This window comes from Molothrus aeneus, chromosome 11 (assembly GCF_037042795.1).
Source record: "Molothrus aeneus isolate 106 chromosome 11, BPBGC_Maene_1.0, whole genome shotgun sequence".
NCBI classification, from domain to species: domain Eukaryota; kingdom Metazoa; phylum Chordata; class Aves; order Passeriformes; family Icteridae; genus Molothrus; species Molothrus aeneus.
The window spans coordinates 3,917,033-3,934,839 of NC_089656.1; the positions used below are offsets into that span (position 1 = coordinate 3,917,033).

A 17,807-nucleotide genomic window follows, 5' to 3' on the forward strand; every position below is an offset into this window, starting at 1 on the left:
TTGAGCTGTCTGCACAGAATGAGCAAACAGGTAAAAGCCTTTAGTGCTGGTTGTAACTCATGCTGCAACCTAAGCAAGTTGTACATATTTCCTTCAGACTGTCTTTTGTGAGGCAGAGATAAATAATAATAGATGCAAGTTACATTTTTAATGACGTTATTCACTTCTTATTGATCATATTGAGTGTGTTGGACCTAACAGTAAACAGAATTTAAACCCCTATTACTGGGTATTCAAGTTATTATCCTGTATTTTTGAATGTGTTGATAGTGTTACATATGATCCAAGCAATTCCCATTCTCACAACTTAAAAATTATTGGAGATAATCTGATATGCAGTATTTGGCTCTGAGCCTACCAAAAATCAATGAAAGTCCTTTGTCCCCTGGTTTTTAATTAATAGAAACATTAAAAATAAATAATGTATTTCTCATACTGCTTCTGTTTATTATAATTCTCTCTTGTTTTTTGAAAAGCCAAACACAAATTTAATACAATTTTTTTTTCCTGAGAGGCTTTGAGGAGAATGGGAAGATGTGTGCAAGGGTTCTTCTACCAGGGCATGTACTTTTGGAATAAAGATCTTAGAACCTTTTAAGTTCTGCAAAGATCTGAGTTGTGATAGGGTTTTTAATTTCTCTGACTGCTGTCTGTGACAAGATTCCATAGATGCCAGTGTTCAACCATTTCCAGTCACCTGGAAAAAAGTTGAAAGTAATAACTAAAAATAAGAGGTTAGATTAAAACATATGTTATGGTTAACCCTTCCCTCACCCTTTGATCTAATAGGTTAAGGACATTTTGTACTTGTTCATTTGGGCTGATAATGATTCTGAAGGCATTTACATTTTAGAATGGGGATTTAAAGTATATATAACAGCTGCTTTTTAAATAGAAAGTCTAATTATGCCTATGATTGCATCAATTTTTGATTAGTATGCATACAAATCCCTGCTCTCCATGTGTATTCAAGCTGAGCTGTGGATCAGTGGTGGTGGGATTGAAGCACAAAGGATCAGCTGACAAAATGTATAGTTAGACCAAAGCAAAAAAAAAAAAAAAACAAAACAAAAAAAAACCAAAACCCAAAAATCTGTGTGTATGTTTTTTGTCTCTAAAATGCCTTTTTTTTTTTTTCCCCTTATTCTCCTTTTTAGCTACACACAGACCTGGACCCTGGCAGCAGCAAAATCAAATATATCCTGTCAGGAGATGGAGCTGGAACCATCTTTGTGATCAACGACAAGACTGGAGACATCCACGCCATGAAGAGACTGGACAGGGAGGAGAAGGCTGAGTACACCCTGACAGCCCAGGCCGTGGACAGGGACACAAACCAGCCCCTGGAGCCCCCCTCAGAATTCATCATCAAGGTCCAGGACATCAATGACAACGCTCCTGAGTTTGTGGAGGGCCCCTACCACGCCACGGTGCCAGAAATGTCTGTTGTGGGTACGTATGTGTGAGCTCTCCCTGCTCACAGCCTGGGCTGTGCCAGGAGGCTGTTGAGTTGGTGATGAATAATAAGGTATTTATTATGTTGTTAGCATTCATTTGCATATTTTCAAATCTTTTCTTGGCCGGAGCTTTCATCTGCAGCACAATAGTCGAGTCCCTCAGTAGTAAGGAAATGATTAACAGCTGTATTAATGTCTCTGTCCAACAACACTTTATTGGGCTAAATTTATATTTCCCTTCTGACACTGCAGTTAGAGAATTGTTATTGAGAAGGATTTATCAAGATTTGCTCCAGCATGATGCTTTAATCCTATTGATATTTTGTTGATGTTTAATTATCTGTTTGTTGTTTTCCTACACTTGCAGGGCATTGATACATACTTATTTGTTTTCCTCTAAGTGCAACTGTAATCAGGGAAAAACACTGAAATGAAAGATGCTGTGTCTGGGAATTGATGGTTAGGCTGTAGAGTGGACTTAACCAATTAGCCACAGGATTTGCATGGATGATGGAAGGGAAAAGCAGAGAAAGCTGTGGAAAAAGATGGTGAAAAGGGAAATTACTGTGTGAAAGCAGAAAAGAGAAAGGAGAAGAACATAATCTTCTTAATATATTTTACTTATATTTATTCATTTTGTCGGATTAGTGTGAATCTATTTCTTCATGGATTAATATATTAGAATCTTTTCTGCATAGTTTGGCCCTGTGTGTGCAAGTGAAGATCCTTACAGAGGCAGATATTGACTCTCCCCAGGACACAGAGAGAGTGCAGCTCGTGATCAGCTGTCACTGAAACCAAAGGGAAGCAAACCCACCAAATCAAGAGAACACATTTTAGAGCAATACAAAAATTCAGCATGAGCAAAGGCATCAAAATCTGGCCATGAAATGCAGAGGAAATTCTAATGCATTTTAGTGTTAGGTTGAGGATAATGTGCTTTTGAGTGATTTGTCTACATCTGTCAAAGCAAGGTAATTGAAGGAGTGCCAAGGCACTTTGTGGAATAAAGCAACATCCTATCACAGAGTTTCAAAAACATCACTCTTTCTGGTTTGGAGAGTTTATTTAGCTAAAAAGAGGAGAAATGTGAGGAGCCAGACCCATCCTCTCACTCACAGCACAGAGAGTTCCATCAAGTCAATGTCAAATACAAGTGTGAGTGCATGGTCATACCTGAGGCTTCACCTTTTAAATCAACTCTGCTCCAACAGATTTTCAAATCTTCATTGTGCCAAAAATGATATGTGAATTTTTGAGCCTGCATTTCAATTCTTTTACCAAACCATAGCTTTTATACGTTGAGTTACTTTTAATTATAGAGCAGCACAAACATAATATGGACCTGCTTTCAGAAGATATTTCAGCCAAGCTCTAGGTGAGCAAATGACTTAATTAAATAAAATGAAAAAACCCAAACAAAACAGTATGGGAGAAGGAGGAAGGAAAATTGAATGCTGTCACTCCTTATGTAAATAGGATTTATGTAGTATTCTAGGAGAAAAAGGAGAAAGATATGTGCAAGAAAAGAAAAGATGGTTTCTGATCACAAAACAGATATAAAAATATTTATTTCTGTGCATATTTATATTCTGTGATAAAGACATGGCCTTTATCCAAGCAATATTCACTGTAAAGAAGAGGAGAAAAAAAACCCCAAAACGGAAAACTTTGAGAGGAAACTAATCAGGAGATGAGGAAAAATCTAATAAATTGTTAACATGAGGTTTAAAAGATGGTAAATACAATGAGAGTAAGGGATTAAAAGAGAACAGAAGATGAAATCTTAGTGAAAGAGAGGTAAAGTAAGAATGGAGAAAGAGTGAAAGAGAAGGGAAAAGTGTGAAGAAAAGTAATGAGAGATGAATTATAAGTTAAAACTTCATCTAGGAAAACAATTATAGAGGATTATAGAGGTCATTGTAGCAGAAATGACCAATGGCTGGACGTAGTTTAGGGAATAGCAAAAGGAGCTGGCTCCACAGGAAAATGTTTCATCTGTTCCCCAAGCATTTTGGGGAAAAGAGAGACACTGAACTGCCTCTGAAATGATGAAGTTCCAGGTTCTTATGGTTTGTTAGGCTGCATGAAAGAGTTTTGTCCAGAAACAAGTGTGTTCTAACAACAAAAATGATCGTTACCATTATTAAAACAATCTGTGAGGTAGAGATTTGCAATAGATTGTCTGACAGGTCTGGGGTTCATGACTGTAACTGAGAGTTTTGCACATTTATCCCTTAGGACCCCTGGCCCTTCCAGGTGTTTTACAGGACATTCCTAGGGGTGCAGGTTTCCAAGCTGCTGCTCTACAGAAGCACCAATGTGCACTCCTGCTCTTTTGTTGAGAAACAAAACCTATTTCTCTGCAGTTGCTTCAAAACTCAGAGAATGTTCCTGATTGCATTAATGGGACATGAGTGAGTGGGAAGGCTCTGAAGTAGAGGCAGTGGAGTCTGTCTTAAACTCTGATGGAACCAAATGTCAAGGCTGGAAAGTGGAATATGAGAGTGTTACCCTTCATTAATGTTGCTGTTACTATTTCCTTCTGCTTTCTTCCCTTCACCCACAGGTAGCAACATCAAAAGATGAAGGAAAAGATTCTCTGTAAATTATTTCAGGTTTTTTGAAGTTTTTTTTAGTCCTCTTAAAATTAGATTAGCTCTTCTGTAATGTTTACCAAAAAAAATTGTCTCCTTTCAGAGTTCAAGGAATTTTTACTTTCCCCCTGCTAAGAGTATTTCACTTCCATTATCCACTTACTTAATTCCCTTAAAGAGATCTCCACCCACTGCCAATTTCTTGCCTTGACTTTTGTACAACACAGACATCACTAGGCAGTATTCTTATGCAGGATAAAACAAAGTTCTGCTGAACCTTTTCTTTCCTCAAAATGCTTATATCAATTTTCTCCTCTGAAACAGAAGAGGAACTCATATGCTCTCTATATATAGTGCTTATGTAATGAAGATGCAGTACAAGGCATTTTATTTTTGGGCCTCAGGGGAAGGCAATGCATGAAATACAGATGAAGGCTTTAACCTTTCATTGTTCTAAAGTTCTAACATGATGCAGTTTTTCTAATAGGTGCCTTAGACCTGGTCTCATGCTCCTGGCTAGAGGAGATGTATTATAGGAATGTCAGGTGTTATTTTGACTATCTAGAATGGGAATGAAACACTATGGGGATGTGAAACTGGCTTCAAACTGACAGAGAGCAGGTTTAGATTAGAGATGAGGAAGGAATTGTTCCCTGGCAGGGTGGGCAGGCCCTGGCACAGGGTGCCCGGAGCAGCTGGGGCTGCCCCTGGATCCCAAGGCCAGGTTGGACACTGGGGCTGGAGCAGCCTGGGACAGTGGAAGGTGTCCCTGCCGTGGCAGGGGTGGCACTGGGTGATCTTTAGGGCCCCTTCCACCCCAGTTCTGGGATTCTGTCCCTACCTGCAGTGTGTGCCAGCTCATGTGGGGCTCTGTGCGTGTGCCAGTGTCCGAGAGCCACACGTGGCCACGGCTTCGTCCCCTGCTTGGTTTTTGCTCTGTGTTTTGGTGCTCTCTGGAAAATCCTGCTTCCCTGCTGAAACAAAAGGATTTGCATGGCTCTCCTCCCACTCCTGGTGCACAGAGGATCAGTATTACCCAGAGCTCTCTCTGGGAGGAGCGCTGCTCACTTCTCAGCTGTCTGTGCAGAGCACACTCCCACACTCGCGCTCGCTGCTGGCCGCGCCACTGCGCTCAGAGTTATTCTGAAATCATTTCTTTCTCTCTCTGAGCAAAGAAACCAGCACATTCCAGAAAAAAAAAAAAAAGTTTTAAGAACTAAACTGAATTTTTTTACTGCAATTCCCACATAATCTACCATAATAAGCCATGCTCTCCACCTCCAAAAATGATGAATTTGCTTGTGAAAGCTAATAGTGTATATGGAGAATATGTTCTTTGGTGAAACTGTGCACTTTAATCTTTTAATTATGATATTAATTTTCTTAAAGAATTAAAGATCAAAAAGTGAGATCTGTGGAATTACTTCGTTATGGCAAGTATTACAAATAGAAAATAATTTAATTTTTTCTGTAAATCTTGTTTAATCACTTTTAAGCCTAAAAGAGCACACTAGGGTAGAAACTCAGTTAAAACCTTAAAAAAAAAAGGATTTATCTGTGCTTCTGGGAGTAAGAACCCCAAGACTCTATTTTTTTCCCTTCCCATTTTTCTGTGAGCTCTGTATCTATGCCTGCAACGAAGACAGAATATTATGTAAATGAATGAGCAAACTTAGAAGATCCATAAGGGTAATTGGAACGAGTTCTGTAGCTTATTTCAAGAAAAAAGGAAAAAAAAGAAAGAAAAGAGGAAAAAAGAAAACCGACACCGTCCCTTGAGCATGTTCTGTTTCTGTGTTACCTTCTCAGCTACACACAGATTCACGAATTTCCCAGCACACGTGCAGGGGTGGTAATGGGAGCCAGAGTGGCTATTGTCTCCTGACAGCAGAGTTTTGGGAACCCTTTTTTCAGGAGAGGAATGAGGAGTGAAATCTCTTGATTTCGCTCTCGGCGAAGCCGGGAGTGTTTAGACAGAGAGTGTCGTGTTGAAAGACAGGAGACGACTGAAGCAGAGTGACAAACGTGTTAGTGAAATAAAAAAGGACACAGATGGAAAAAGAACAAAAGCCAGAAGGGAAGAGAATTCTCTCATTGTTTGCCTGAATTAAGGTAAACAGGAAAACTTTAATAATTTCCAAATATTAAGGCTTCTCCTGACAGTCATAAAAAATAGACACAGTGGCATTCAGAGTGACATTGCTCTAGAAATGGTTTTGCCTTTGCCACTTGAAAATAGTAACAACATGGAAAAGCTTAGATTAATAATATTTTTTGTCCTTAAACGCTTCCTTGAAAGGTCTTTACTGGAAAGGGCTTAGGCTTTCAGTTGAGTCAGAATATCAATTTTCAGTTTTGGCACAAGCACATCTACTTAGGAATGTTTTCCCTTGAATCAAGGTTTGCCCTTGATTACACCACTGCAGATAAGAAATTCTATCTTTTTTTTTTTTTTTTTAAAGCAGAGCAGAGTTCTTTAGTTCAGCCAAGTGTATTAGGACCATTCTACATAGTGCAACTTTGTTTTCCAGTTCTCCCAAAGATATTTATTCTCTTCCACTTACAAATTGTTTGCAGAAGGCCAAAATCTGCTCCATATGAAATCAACACGCAATGTCTGACATGAATAGTGATAAAATAACTTGACAAATCAGAAAGTTGTGATAAAAAGCTGACCTGAAATGTCATCAAGATCAACCACACGTTCTTGCTGGGGTTTTTATCATTGATTTTTAAGGCACTGAGCATGACTGTTAAATCAATGATAGTTTGTCACAGAATTGTGGAGTAGGGGGTCAAGTACACATTAGCCCAAAGGGTAAATGCAAAGGCAGTGCAAAAGCTAAGAGAAAAAACAGCAGATCTTGTAAAATATGGCAACAGGATAACAGCTGTTAAAAAGAAAGTGTATTTTCATCTTGTCTTGCTCCTCCACTTGTTCCTGTTGTGCATAATCAGACACAGGAGCTGTGACACTAAAGAGTTTTATGTGAGATTTCTTTGGTGATTTTGTGTGTGTGTGCTTAAAATGGTCACGCACAACCTTCAGGAAGGCTCAGGACATTCAACATCAGGCCTGGCTGGCTGTTCCTTAAGCTGACTGGCTGTTGAGCCTTGAGAAAGCACAGTTCTGAGCACCTGCTGCTATTTCTGTACTTTTATGTCTCATGAGGTCCGATCAAAAATGTCATTATCTTTCTTACTGCTCTTACATGCTCATTATGAGCTCGAGGACCATGATGAAATGAATATTCTTTAGGGGTTTATAGGCTGATCCTTTAGTTATCCCCCTCTATATTGTTCTATTGTACTAAACCAGTTAATTGACAGTACAGAATTACTGAAATCTGTGGGATTGCTCCAAGTAGTTTGTGCCAATGGCAGGAATACTTGAGTGTTGAGGTTCTGAAGGCACTTTCTGGTCCTTAGGAGCAAGGCCTGACTTTCCCCCAGGGAGGGTGCAAGGTGAGGAGCTACTGATGTGTGCTGGTTCCTGAGACAAACACTGCTTTTCTTCCTCTCCATTCACTGGCAGTAATTTGTCACAAATTGTCCATTTTTTGCACACGTGCATTCCCTTGGCATGAAGGAAAGTTGTGCAGATGACATATAGTGAAGATAAACTTTGCAGGAGAAGTCTGCTGGGATCAGAACTGAGGACATACTTCCTTATGGAGTTCTTCCAAATAGAGAAATTCATCTTTCCGTGATGTTCCAGTCTTGGGATGAGGACAGACAGACAGAGCTGTCACATGTTGATCATCTGATGGCAGAGCAGATGAAATTTTGGCAGTCTCAGGTGAATGTCCTGTGTACCTACAAGAATCTGTCCTACTGTGGTTATTCCTCTTGACTCCTAGTCACAAACATCTTGTGCTTGTTGCAGATATTCTGCTTCTGAAATCCTTTGTGGTCGCCTCCATTTGTAGATATCAAATGTGTCACCGTGTTTGTGTTCTGTGACTGTGTGAAAATAAGTCTCTGACTCAGGTTTCTGATGCATTCTCTTCTGGTTAAAAGTTTAAATCTATTCTCAGCACGGATTTTTCACAATTTCCCCAAATGTAAAATTTTGAAGGGGAAAAAAAGTTGTTTCAAAGAGTGGTATGGTTTGGTTTTGCAGGCTTTGAAGTTGTGTTATCTCATTTTTCTAAGCAGCTTGGCTGGTGACATCAGCCCGTTGCTGCCTGGGAGATGATGCCTAAATGGAAAACAGAGGGATGAGAGGAAGTGGAGCAGCACAGGTTCCTGCCAGACTGATGCTCTGTGAAATGCCACAGAACTGGTCTGGAGCATAATCTCACCTTCCTCAATCACAGAAAATATAGACAAGGTCTCGCCACAAAAGGTAGAAAGTTCTAGGTGAGAAAATTAAGTTCAGTGTGGTAATATTTTCACAGAAACTTTGATTACTGTAATTTCTATTCCTCTGCTAGCATGAAGACTTGGCTTTGGAACATCAGGGACCAATATTCCTGAAATTCTTCATTAAGTGACCTGTGTCAGACATCTCTCTGATGGACACATTTGATATTTGCCAAAATGAGATGCAATTCAGAATCCATTCTTTTTCTCTGGCACTGGTCATTCCCCACCCTGTCCTGAGCTGACACCTCTGTCTTTGGTTAAGTGCTGAATCTGCAGCTCTTGTTTTCCAGTGAGAACAGCTCACAGCTGCCTGTGGAGCTGCTGTCAGCAGGGCTTCCTCTGGAGCCAGCCCTGGGGCTGCTGGCAGCTGATTCAGCTGTGCCCCTCCCTGGGGCCCAGGAGGGCTCTGCTGCCATTTGCTGTCCCTGCAGTGGCCTGGGGGGGACAATATTTCAGAGGCTGCTTTTGCACCCTGGGTTACAGCTGCTGGCACTCCAGGCTTCACTCTGCCAAACAAAGCCAGCAGAGCATCAAAGCTGAGAGATGATATCAGCCACTTTCTGTTCTCACCACACAAAGTCATAAATGAAAGAATTTCTGCAGTAAACAGCCGAGGCTGGTTTATTATTTATTTCTATTTTTTTTACAATACACCTGAGCATAACCTGAAACTGCCATTGGAATCAACAAGACTTACAGTACCTTTTTTTTTCTGCTTGGTAATACAGTGTACAGTGATCATCCAATTTTACTGCTTTTGCCTGGGGACCTTGCAGAATGAATGCTGATGAAATAGTAAATTGATTAGAGACAAGCAGTCTTTCAAAAGTCCTGAACAGAAGAGGAGCTATTTCCCACTTCTCTCACAAATATCAATTAATATTCTATAGCGAGGGTGATATCTAAAGGGAGAATTAAAAAAAGCATGAAAGGAAAACATAATTCTTTAAGCCAAACATAAAATATGTTTTACCCTTCTGCTGTTGCCTGTGATGTTTCAAACCGTGTACTAATCCTAACAAACAGCCACCCAGGGGAATTTGCAAAGGAATACCTGCAGGGTCTCTAATGGCACCATCTCATAAGTTGTAGCAAGAAAGAACTGCCAGCCTTAAAGCTGAAAAGGAAGAAGGTCCCTTCTTGTTAGATCCACACAGGTAAACCCAGGTAACATCAGCCAGGATAATTGCCAGGGAGGAATCCACATCCCTAAATCCAAATATGTATTTCCGTTGTAAACTATTTCTGATTCCAAAGTGCTGTGTTAAAGAGGCAGCATCAGAGTTCCAAAACAATTAGTTTATGCAGACAAGAAATGGTAAAATATGCAGTTGATTAGGTTTCCCAGGCACGCTTCCCCCAGCCTCATTATCCAGCTGTGAGGAGCGGGGCTGCCAGCCCGCTCTGCTCCTGCCTGCTCACACAGCCTCTTTCTCCAGGCATTGCCAGCTCCTCTCATACTTCTGCAGGCACACATTTGCATACAATATGTTTTTCCCATTTCCCTCACATGATAAGAAGCCCTTAAAACGGCACATGAGCAATCTGCACAAACACTGTTGTGTTACATGAGGCAGGTAATGCATTTGTGCAGAGGTTTTGACTCAAGCATGTACTGCATGACATTGACATTCTTTCAAGGTTTCATTAGCCTCCTAAAGGATCTACTCCAGCATTGAGAAATGTGTAACATTTGGGAGAAGCAGCCTGGATACCTCTTCTGCTTATGGAGATAAACATCATTTAGTGTTTCAAAGGTATGAAAGGATTATTTTTCTGTCGGAACCAAGAAACAGCTTCTTGCTTTTTCCTGCATGGTCCTACATAATTTACTATAGACCAAGCTGTTAGATTCTTCCAGATTCTTTCATTGAGCCAGATTTTTGGGTGCTAAAACCTTTGGTTTAGATTACCAACTCTTTAGGGGCAGTATCTGCCATTTCCTATTGGTCTGCAAGGTACTGAAAATCTCTCTTTCTGTGCATTTCAGTGAGATTGCAGTCAACTACTTACATAAAACAAAGTGGCAAAATTAGCAAGTGATGTTTTGTCACTCAAGTTTAATATCAAAAACAAAATATGCACTGTATGAGTAGCAGTTTATTTCAGAAAGTGTTGGCAGGTGTCTGTATGAGTATATAAGTGCACACAGGTGTTTAGACAGAGATGTATACAGGAGGAAATGGCCTTAAAGTGTTCCAGGGCAGGCTCAGGGTGGGCACCAGCAGGAATTTCCCCATGGAAAGGCTGCTCAGGCCTTGGCAGGGGCTGCCCAGGGAGCTTTGCAGTGCCCATCCCTGCAGGTGTCCCAGGAAGGGCTGGAGGTGGCACTCAGGGCTCTGGGCTGGGGACAAGGTGGGCATCGGGCACAGCTGGGACTCCGTGGGCTGGCAGGGATTTTCCAACATTAATAGTTCTATCATTCTGGGATTCTATGATGGAATTTAATGTAAACAAACCAGAAATTCTTGCAGGGTTCTCCTTGTCCTGTTTGGTGGAGTGTCAGCTTCACACGCCTGCCATTCCTGGAGGGCTGGAATTAGAGACTGAGACTTTTGTTGGATATAGCCACCAAAGAGAGGAGGGCTGCAGTTTAGTCATTCTCATTAGCTGGCCAATTTCATTTCTGTTCCTCTCTGGTCAGCCAAAAAAGTGGGATTCCAGGAGAAGATGATTCTGTCTTCCTCCCTGAGGTAGAGCAGGCAGCTGGTGCAGCAAGGTATCTAATTTAGCCAGTCAAGCCTAAAACTGAGTGAATAACCCTTTTTTCCTTCTTCCTTACCTTAATCATCATAAACAAGATCATGACAGCATCACACTATTTCACTACTTAGAGTCAAATAAATTACAGCTGGGAAAGACAAATTACCCTATTAGTTAATCTTCCTGTCTTCCTTGGGTTTTCCCTTGGAATACGTTATTCCAGCATCCTGTGCAAGAGAGTGAACTCTTCACTGAGGAGGATTCTGTTATTTCCCTTGGGAAGTTATTCCTCCTTGTGCAATTTCTCATTGCAAGGAAGCTTTTGTTGTTGTTTTTCTCTTTGCAGAAGATCAAGAAAAGTCTTGTATCTGTGTATTTATGTGGTTCTCATCACCAACATACCAGTATTACACCTGTACCATACACAAATTTTCTTTCTCATTTCTGCCTCTAGAAAGGATTGCATATTGTATTCTGCTATGGAAACAGCAGAACGCATGCTGGCCTTCCTGTTTCTCCAGCATGGCAAGCACAAGCTGCCCATTTTTCCCTCAGTGGAGTGTTCTGACCTGTATCTCTATGCTTTACCTCTGCTTAGGGTGTCATCTATTGCCTCATTCATTAAGGGTCCACTGGACACTTAAAAAGCAGAATTTTTTATTTTTTCATGCTTTCCTCCAAGTGTGGGAAGATGTGAAACACTTCCCCAAGCCTCTGTCATCTGTTCCCAAAGCAGTCCTTGACAATTTTTGTGGTTCTGAGGCTCTGTAGGTCAGGCAGCAGCAGCACCATGTGCTGGCAGCATTGCTTCCAGGGGGATTTACATCCTCTCCTCACAGAATCATGAAATCATGGAATTCCTGGGCTGGGGAGGAGCCTCAAGGATCGGTGAGTCCAATAAGCTCCTTGTCTCTCTTCTGTTTGTGTTTGTGTTTCCTGGCTCTTGGGGTCTTTGGGAGAGAGCTTTCCTGCCCTGTGGGATCTGATCCACACATTATACTTGTGGAGCTTTGGCAATGAAGTAGCTGTTAATAATAATAATAATAATAATAATAATAATAATAATAATAATAATAATAATAATAATAATAATAATAATAAATTCAAATATGGGTGCAGAAGGTAGGGCTGAAATCATAACATATGATCTGCACAAGAACCCTTAAACACTCGTGCAACATTCCCACAATTTGTGTATGTATTTTATGTATCTGCATGAACACCAAGATATGCAATGATATTTTATGTGGGTAATTTGCATATGTTAACAAGTTCTGTAGAGCTTTAAGCAGATTCCTATTTCATATACATTTTCTTTATTTGGTTAGTGAAACCTCTAATTCATAGGTTTTGTGCTTAGAAATGGTCTCATGCAATAAAGCAGGATGATAAGGCTTAAAACAATGTTTTTGCATTTAAAAAAATGAGCAACAATGGAAAACAAATAAGAATAAGTTCCTTCAGCTTCGAGGCAGTCATAATTTACATGTCAAGAAGTTATGCAGGTTTTCATGAGATTATTGCAGTTTTATTCAATAAAAAATTGTTACCATGACAACAACTGTCATGCTACCTGTGAGATTATAGCAAAGAAGGACAGTGAAGAAAAGGCTTCATTTTGGAAAGAATGCTTATCTGACCTGCTGGCTACAAACAATGCTTTGTGTGACCACCCCTGGCTGCGGGGCTTCCATCAGCCCAACTCCAAAGCCAGCTGAAGGATTCAGCAGAGGATGTTCTTAGGGAAACAAAAGAGTTGGCAAATAATGGTGAGGCTCTGTCATGCAAATCCCCTCCTAATACCCCATCAGATCTTCAGAATGAAATGGAGAATTCACCCTGTCAAGATTTGGGAAGATTAGGAGAGAAATGGGATGAAGTTCACTTAGTCCAAGTGCCGAGTCCTGCACTTTGGCCACAATAACCCCCTGCAATGATATAAGCTGGGGACAGTGTGGCTGGACAGTGCTCAGGAGGAAAGGGACCTGGGCGTGCTGGTTGACAGTCGGCTGACCATGAGCCAGCAGTGTGCCCAGGTGGCCAAGAAGGCCAATGGCATCCTGGCTAGTATCAGGAATAGTGTGGCCAGCAGGAGCAGGGAGGTCATTCTTCCCCTGTACTCAGCACTGGTGAGGCCACACCTTGAGTGCTGTGTCCAGTTCTGGCCCCTCAGTTTAGGAGGGACGTTGAGATGCTTGAGCGTGTCCAAAGGAGAGCAACGAGGCTGGAGAGGGGCTTGGAACACAAGCCGTATGAAGAGCGACTGAGGGAGCTGGGGCTGTTCAGCCTGGAGAAAAGGAGACTCAGAGGTGACCTTATCACTCTCTACAACTCCCTGAAGCGTGACTGTGCTGAGCTGGGGCTTGGTCTCTTTCTCCAGGCAGCAACAGACAGAACAAGAGGACACAGTCTCAAGCTGCGCCAAGGGAGATACAGGCTAGAATTAAGGAGGAAGTTTTTCACTGAAAGAGTGGTCAAATACTGGAATCATCTACCCAGGGAGGTGGTGGAGTCACCATCCCTCGATGTATTTAAAAAAAGACTGGATGTGGCACTTGGTGCCATGATCTAGCTGAGGTGTTAGAACATGGGTTGGACTCGATGATCTTAAAGGTCTCTTCCAACCTAGAAATTCTCTGATTCTGTGAAAGAGTGAGTGAGACCAAAAAGGGCATCAGGAAAGCAAAAAAAAAAAACCAATCCCCAGAAGTCCCTGGGAAGGTGAGACAACATGGTCGCACCAGGTTTCATTATGGTCACGTTATTTATTTTTACCAGCCATTACAATCTTTCAACAAAATGGTTGTTCACTGAATATGGATTCATGTAAATTCTTGGCACCAACTATGCATTACCTCCTCTAGAACATTCAAATTTGATTTTTTGGAATTTTTTTTCTCCCAGTAGGCACATTTCACTGCCACACCAAAAGAATTTGCTTTCCTACTCCCTGTGGCAGCATATGCATTTTTCTTTCTGACTAATGTGCAGAATCTGTACCCTGACTTGCACATAAAACCACAGCCAAAACAACAGAAAAGCACAAGCTGAGCACACACATCTTATTTTTTATGATGGTTTTTAATCTTAGTTTGCCAGCAAACACAGGCTTTCTCACCTGGCCATATTAGAATAGTCCCATTGTTAATTGTGTCTCTGATTGCTGGCCTGTTGTAAAGACAGAGTAAAACAATCTGACACTGACAGAGTAAAACAATCAGCAATGGCTAATGGTTAAAGCACATGAGAAGTGTTCATTAATTAACATCTGTTGAATCTCTGTGCAGTCTGTATTTATGGTGGGTAAATCCATATTTAAGAGTCATTAGCATTGCAAAAGTGTACCTGAGGAAAAAATACACAAAGTTTTTTAACAGAACATCTGAAAATTTGCCTCATCTCTCAAGAAAAAAAGAGTTTGGTTTACATAAGGCAACATTAGGTACATAAAGCAAAAAGAAACAGTGATTATGTTGTTGGGCCAGATTATATAAAACTGCAATATTATTGTAATTAGGACAACAGTGACTTGGACTACAATAGTGACTTTCTTATAAAAATGGCACCATTTCAAAATTATAGTCTCTGGCTAAATTAGTTTGTTGTAGCATTGACAGAGCAACAAACACAAGCCAAATGCAGTGAAAATTAAACACCAACAGAAACCTTAGCAGTTTATTTGCTGAGCAGAACCCAGAAGGTTGTTTTTCCAAGAGCATTTACTTAATAAATGTCCTTCCCTGCATTCTTACAGCTTTTTCAATGTGAAATTTTTATCTTTAAAACTTTAAGTGCATTATTATTGTAAAAAATATTTATGTACATATAGTTTATAACTGCAATGTCAGTAATGGACTAAAATCCTGCTTAAATATTGGTAATCCAAAGCTTGGAGAGTTCTGGTGTGGAGGTTGGCTAAGGAACAGCCATGGTGACTGTGAGTTCCTTTTTTTCTGCATTGCTTTTCACCATCAGGAACCTCTCAGCTCTCCAAACCTTATTTTTGCCCAAGTTCTGTCACCTGTGGGAGTGGGATTGGTGAACTCTGAGCACACTGCAGGGGAGCCAGGGCAGCACTGACTTAGCAACATCACCTGCAGCTGCAGAGGGGACAGGGTTTGCTCCTAAATATACTGATTATTGCCAGTGTGAACAACATAATGTGGCGTGTTTCACACCTGCAGAAAATTTGATTCAAGGCATAAAGAAAAAAAAAATCAAATTAAAGGTGATAAAATTTAAACTATGCCAAAGCTTAGGTAATTTCAGTAGTGGAAGCAATTTCTTTAATTTCTGTTTCATGATCGCTCACATCTTCCCTAAACAATTTTCATCAGTAAGATGGTTGGGAGCAAATGACTGGATTTGACAGGCCTCAGAAGTGTGTGATGGTCTGAAATGAAGTGCTGAGTGGCACAAACTGGCTGGGGAAGAAATGGGTTTCTAGGAGGCAGGAGAATATTTCAGTTGCCCATTCCCTCCATTAATTTTATTAGGTGAGATTATAGTCACACTTCACTTTCCTGTAAGGGAAAGAAAAAGAAGACTATGCCTTTCCCCCTGCCTCATGTGTACTGTGACTGGAAATACTGACACATATATTGCCTATGTATTTTTAATACATTTATAAACTTCAGTTGAACTTGGGATCTCAATAAGTGATTGAATTATTTTATATCACAAGAAGAAAACCTTGGTAGCTTAGCATCAGGATTTGAAGCACTGTTAGACACTGATTAACTCTTTATTAGGGTGTATTCAACTTTAGTATCTAATGAGCTCTTAGTGCTTATCAAAGAATCAGCACATCCATTCAAGTCTGGGAATCTTGAAATAAATATCTATAGAAAGTCTTCAGGAATTCTCAAGTGAAGTAAGATAAGAATAGAAATTATATATCGAATCTTTCTAAACAAGCAATGTAATTATTTCTGAAGGCCTTTGAAATGAGAGCCAGCTAGGAAAATCAAACACAATCTCCAAGAAGTCAACAGTTTTATTTCTTTATTTTCCTTTGTATATAAAATATATAATGGAAACAAAATGAAACAGTCTTGATAAAATACTCCAACTAAAATTTTCACTTTGTGATGAGCCTTATCTTTTCCCAGCCCTGTCCCATTGTATGATGTTCTGCACAAACCTCTTCTGTCTTAGGAGATTACAAACCACCAGTTCTATGATAGCAGCCACAGAAATGAGCCCATCACTTGCTACATCAGCCTGAATCCAGCTGGAGGAAGCTCTGAGCCTGCATTCATGGCTGGTGTCACCCTGGGACAGCAGCCCTGGGCTGCAGGGAGCCTGGGTGTGCTGGGATGTGCTGGGCTGGTGGGGCTCAGCTCCAGAGAGTCCAGGGAGATCAGCTGGGCTGAGGGATGGCTGTGTGGGAACAGCAGAGAGAGCCCTGCTAATGGGTACAAAAGGTGAGCCAACAGAACTTCAGGGGGGAAATGATGCCTCAGGTTTGAGTTTTTACATTTTTCAGATTCTGTGCTGCTTTAGTGTGTGGGTCTGGGCTTCACATGAGGGGATGGTGAGCTCTGTGCACAGAGCAGGGAGACAAAACAATTCCTGCTCCAGCTGGGCACCAAGGACAAATGATCCAAATCTCAGCCCAGGAGCACAAACCCCGTGGGCTGGAGAGAGAAAAACAAGGATGGGACTGCATGGGCTAAAGCTGGAATGGGACAATGAACTGCAAGATGCAAATGGAGCAGAACTGATCCCAGGGACAGACCCCGTGCCCGCTCGTGCATTTTGGGACCATTTTGGTTCATCTTGGGTGCAGCCCTGGCTGGGCTCTGGTGCTGCCCAAAGTGGATCCATTGAGGCCTTTTAATAAATCCCTGCTTTATTCTGTAACTCTGTCCAGCCTCTGTTCTAGGGCAGCCTGCACAAGGCATCAAACATGTGAGCCAACCCCATCAGCCACAGCTCCTCAGGCCTTGTAACTCCTTGGCCAAGCCACCATGGGGCCTTTTGTCCCTCTCTTCCTGCAAACTCCCTCATTGTTGTTCCCTGTTTCCTGCAGCCTATGCCATGGCCTCTGAGTGCCCAGGGCTGCTTCCCCCTTCCTCTCTCCATTGAAGGAGAACATTGAGGGTATCTCCTGTAGGCTGAGGCTGCTGGACCTGCCACAGGGGTGGGCACCACAAGTGTCACCTGTCCCCTTTATCATTTCCACTCACAGCTGTCAGGAGTTGTCTGTTGCTGTCTGGTTGCTGTCACTGGGCAGACAATACATTTCTGATGTTAATTCCTCACAAACTAACCACCAAGCTGAGGATAAACTCCATTTCTCAGGCCCCATGACAGGTTAAAAACTATTCTGTTAAAGGTTAGGTGTAAGATCACCTTTCAGCATCAAATCAAGTTAAGCTTCAAACATGAACAGTTTGCATATTTATAAAACAGGCTCAGCAAGCATCTGTCCAAGAGAGATGTGACATAATATTCCTTTTCCATGGGATGTGCACAGCTGCAGGACTCCTCTGGCCTCTGCTGAGCCCAGGAGAGATGCTGGGGGAACACATCCTCTGCACCCCTTTGCTGATGTTCTCCCCTGTAAGAATGGGTAAATTTACACAAAAAATAAATGACCAATACTGGCCAAAAGCCATTTTTTCTCTAGTGAGATGTATTTCTGCCACCCACATTCCCTTCACTGAGAATTATCTCG

The 17,807-nt window shown here is 41.3% G+C and overlaps 1 protein-coding gene across 1 annotated transcript in view; it reads left to right on the forward strand.

Moving 5' to 3' along the window:
- CDH8 (cadherin 8) overlaps positions 1-17,807 on the forward strand; it is a 162,171-nt gene that overhangs the window by 57,764 nt on the left and 86,600 nt on the right. The window contains exon 3 of the mRNA XM_066557704.1: positions 1,158-1,452. Coding sequence (XP_066413801.1) covers positions 1,158-1,452 — 295 coding nt within the window. The remainder of the gene's footprint in view (positions 1-1,157; positions 1,453-17,807) is intronic.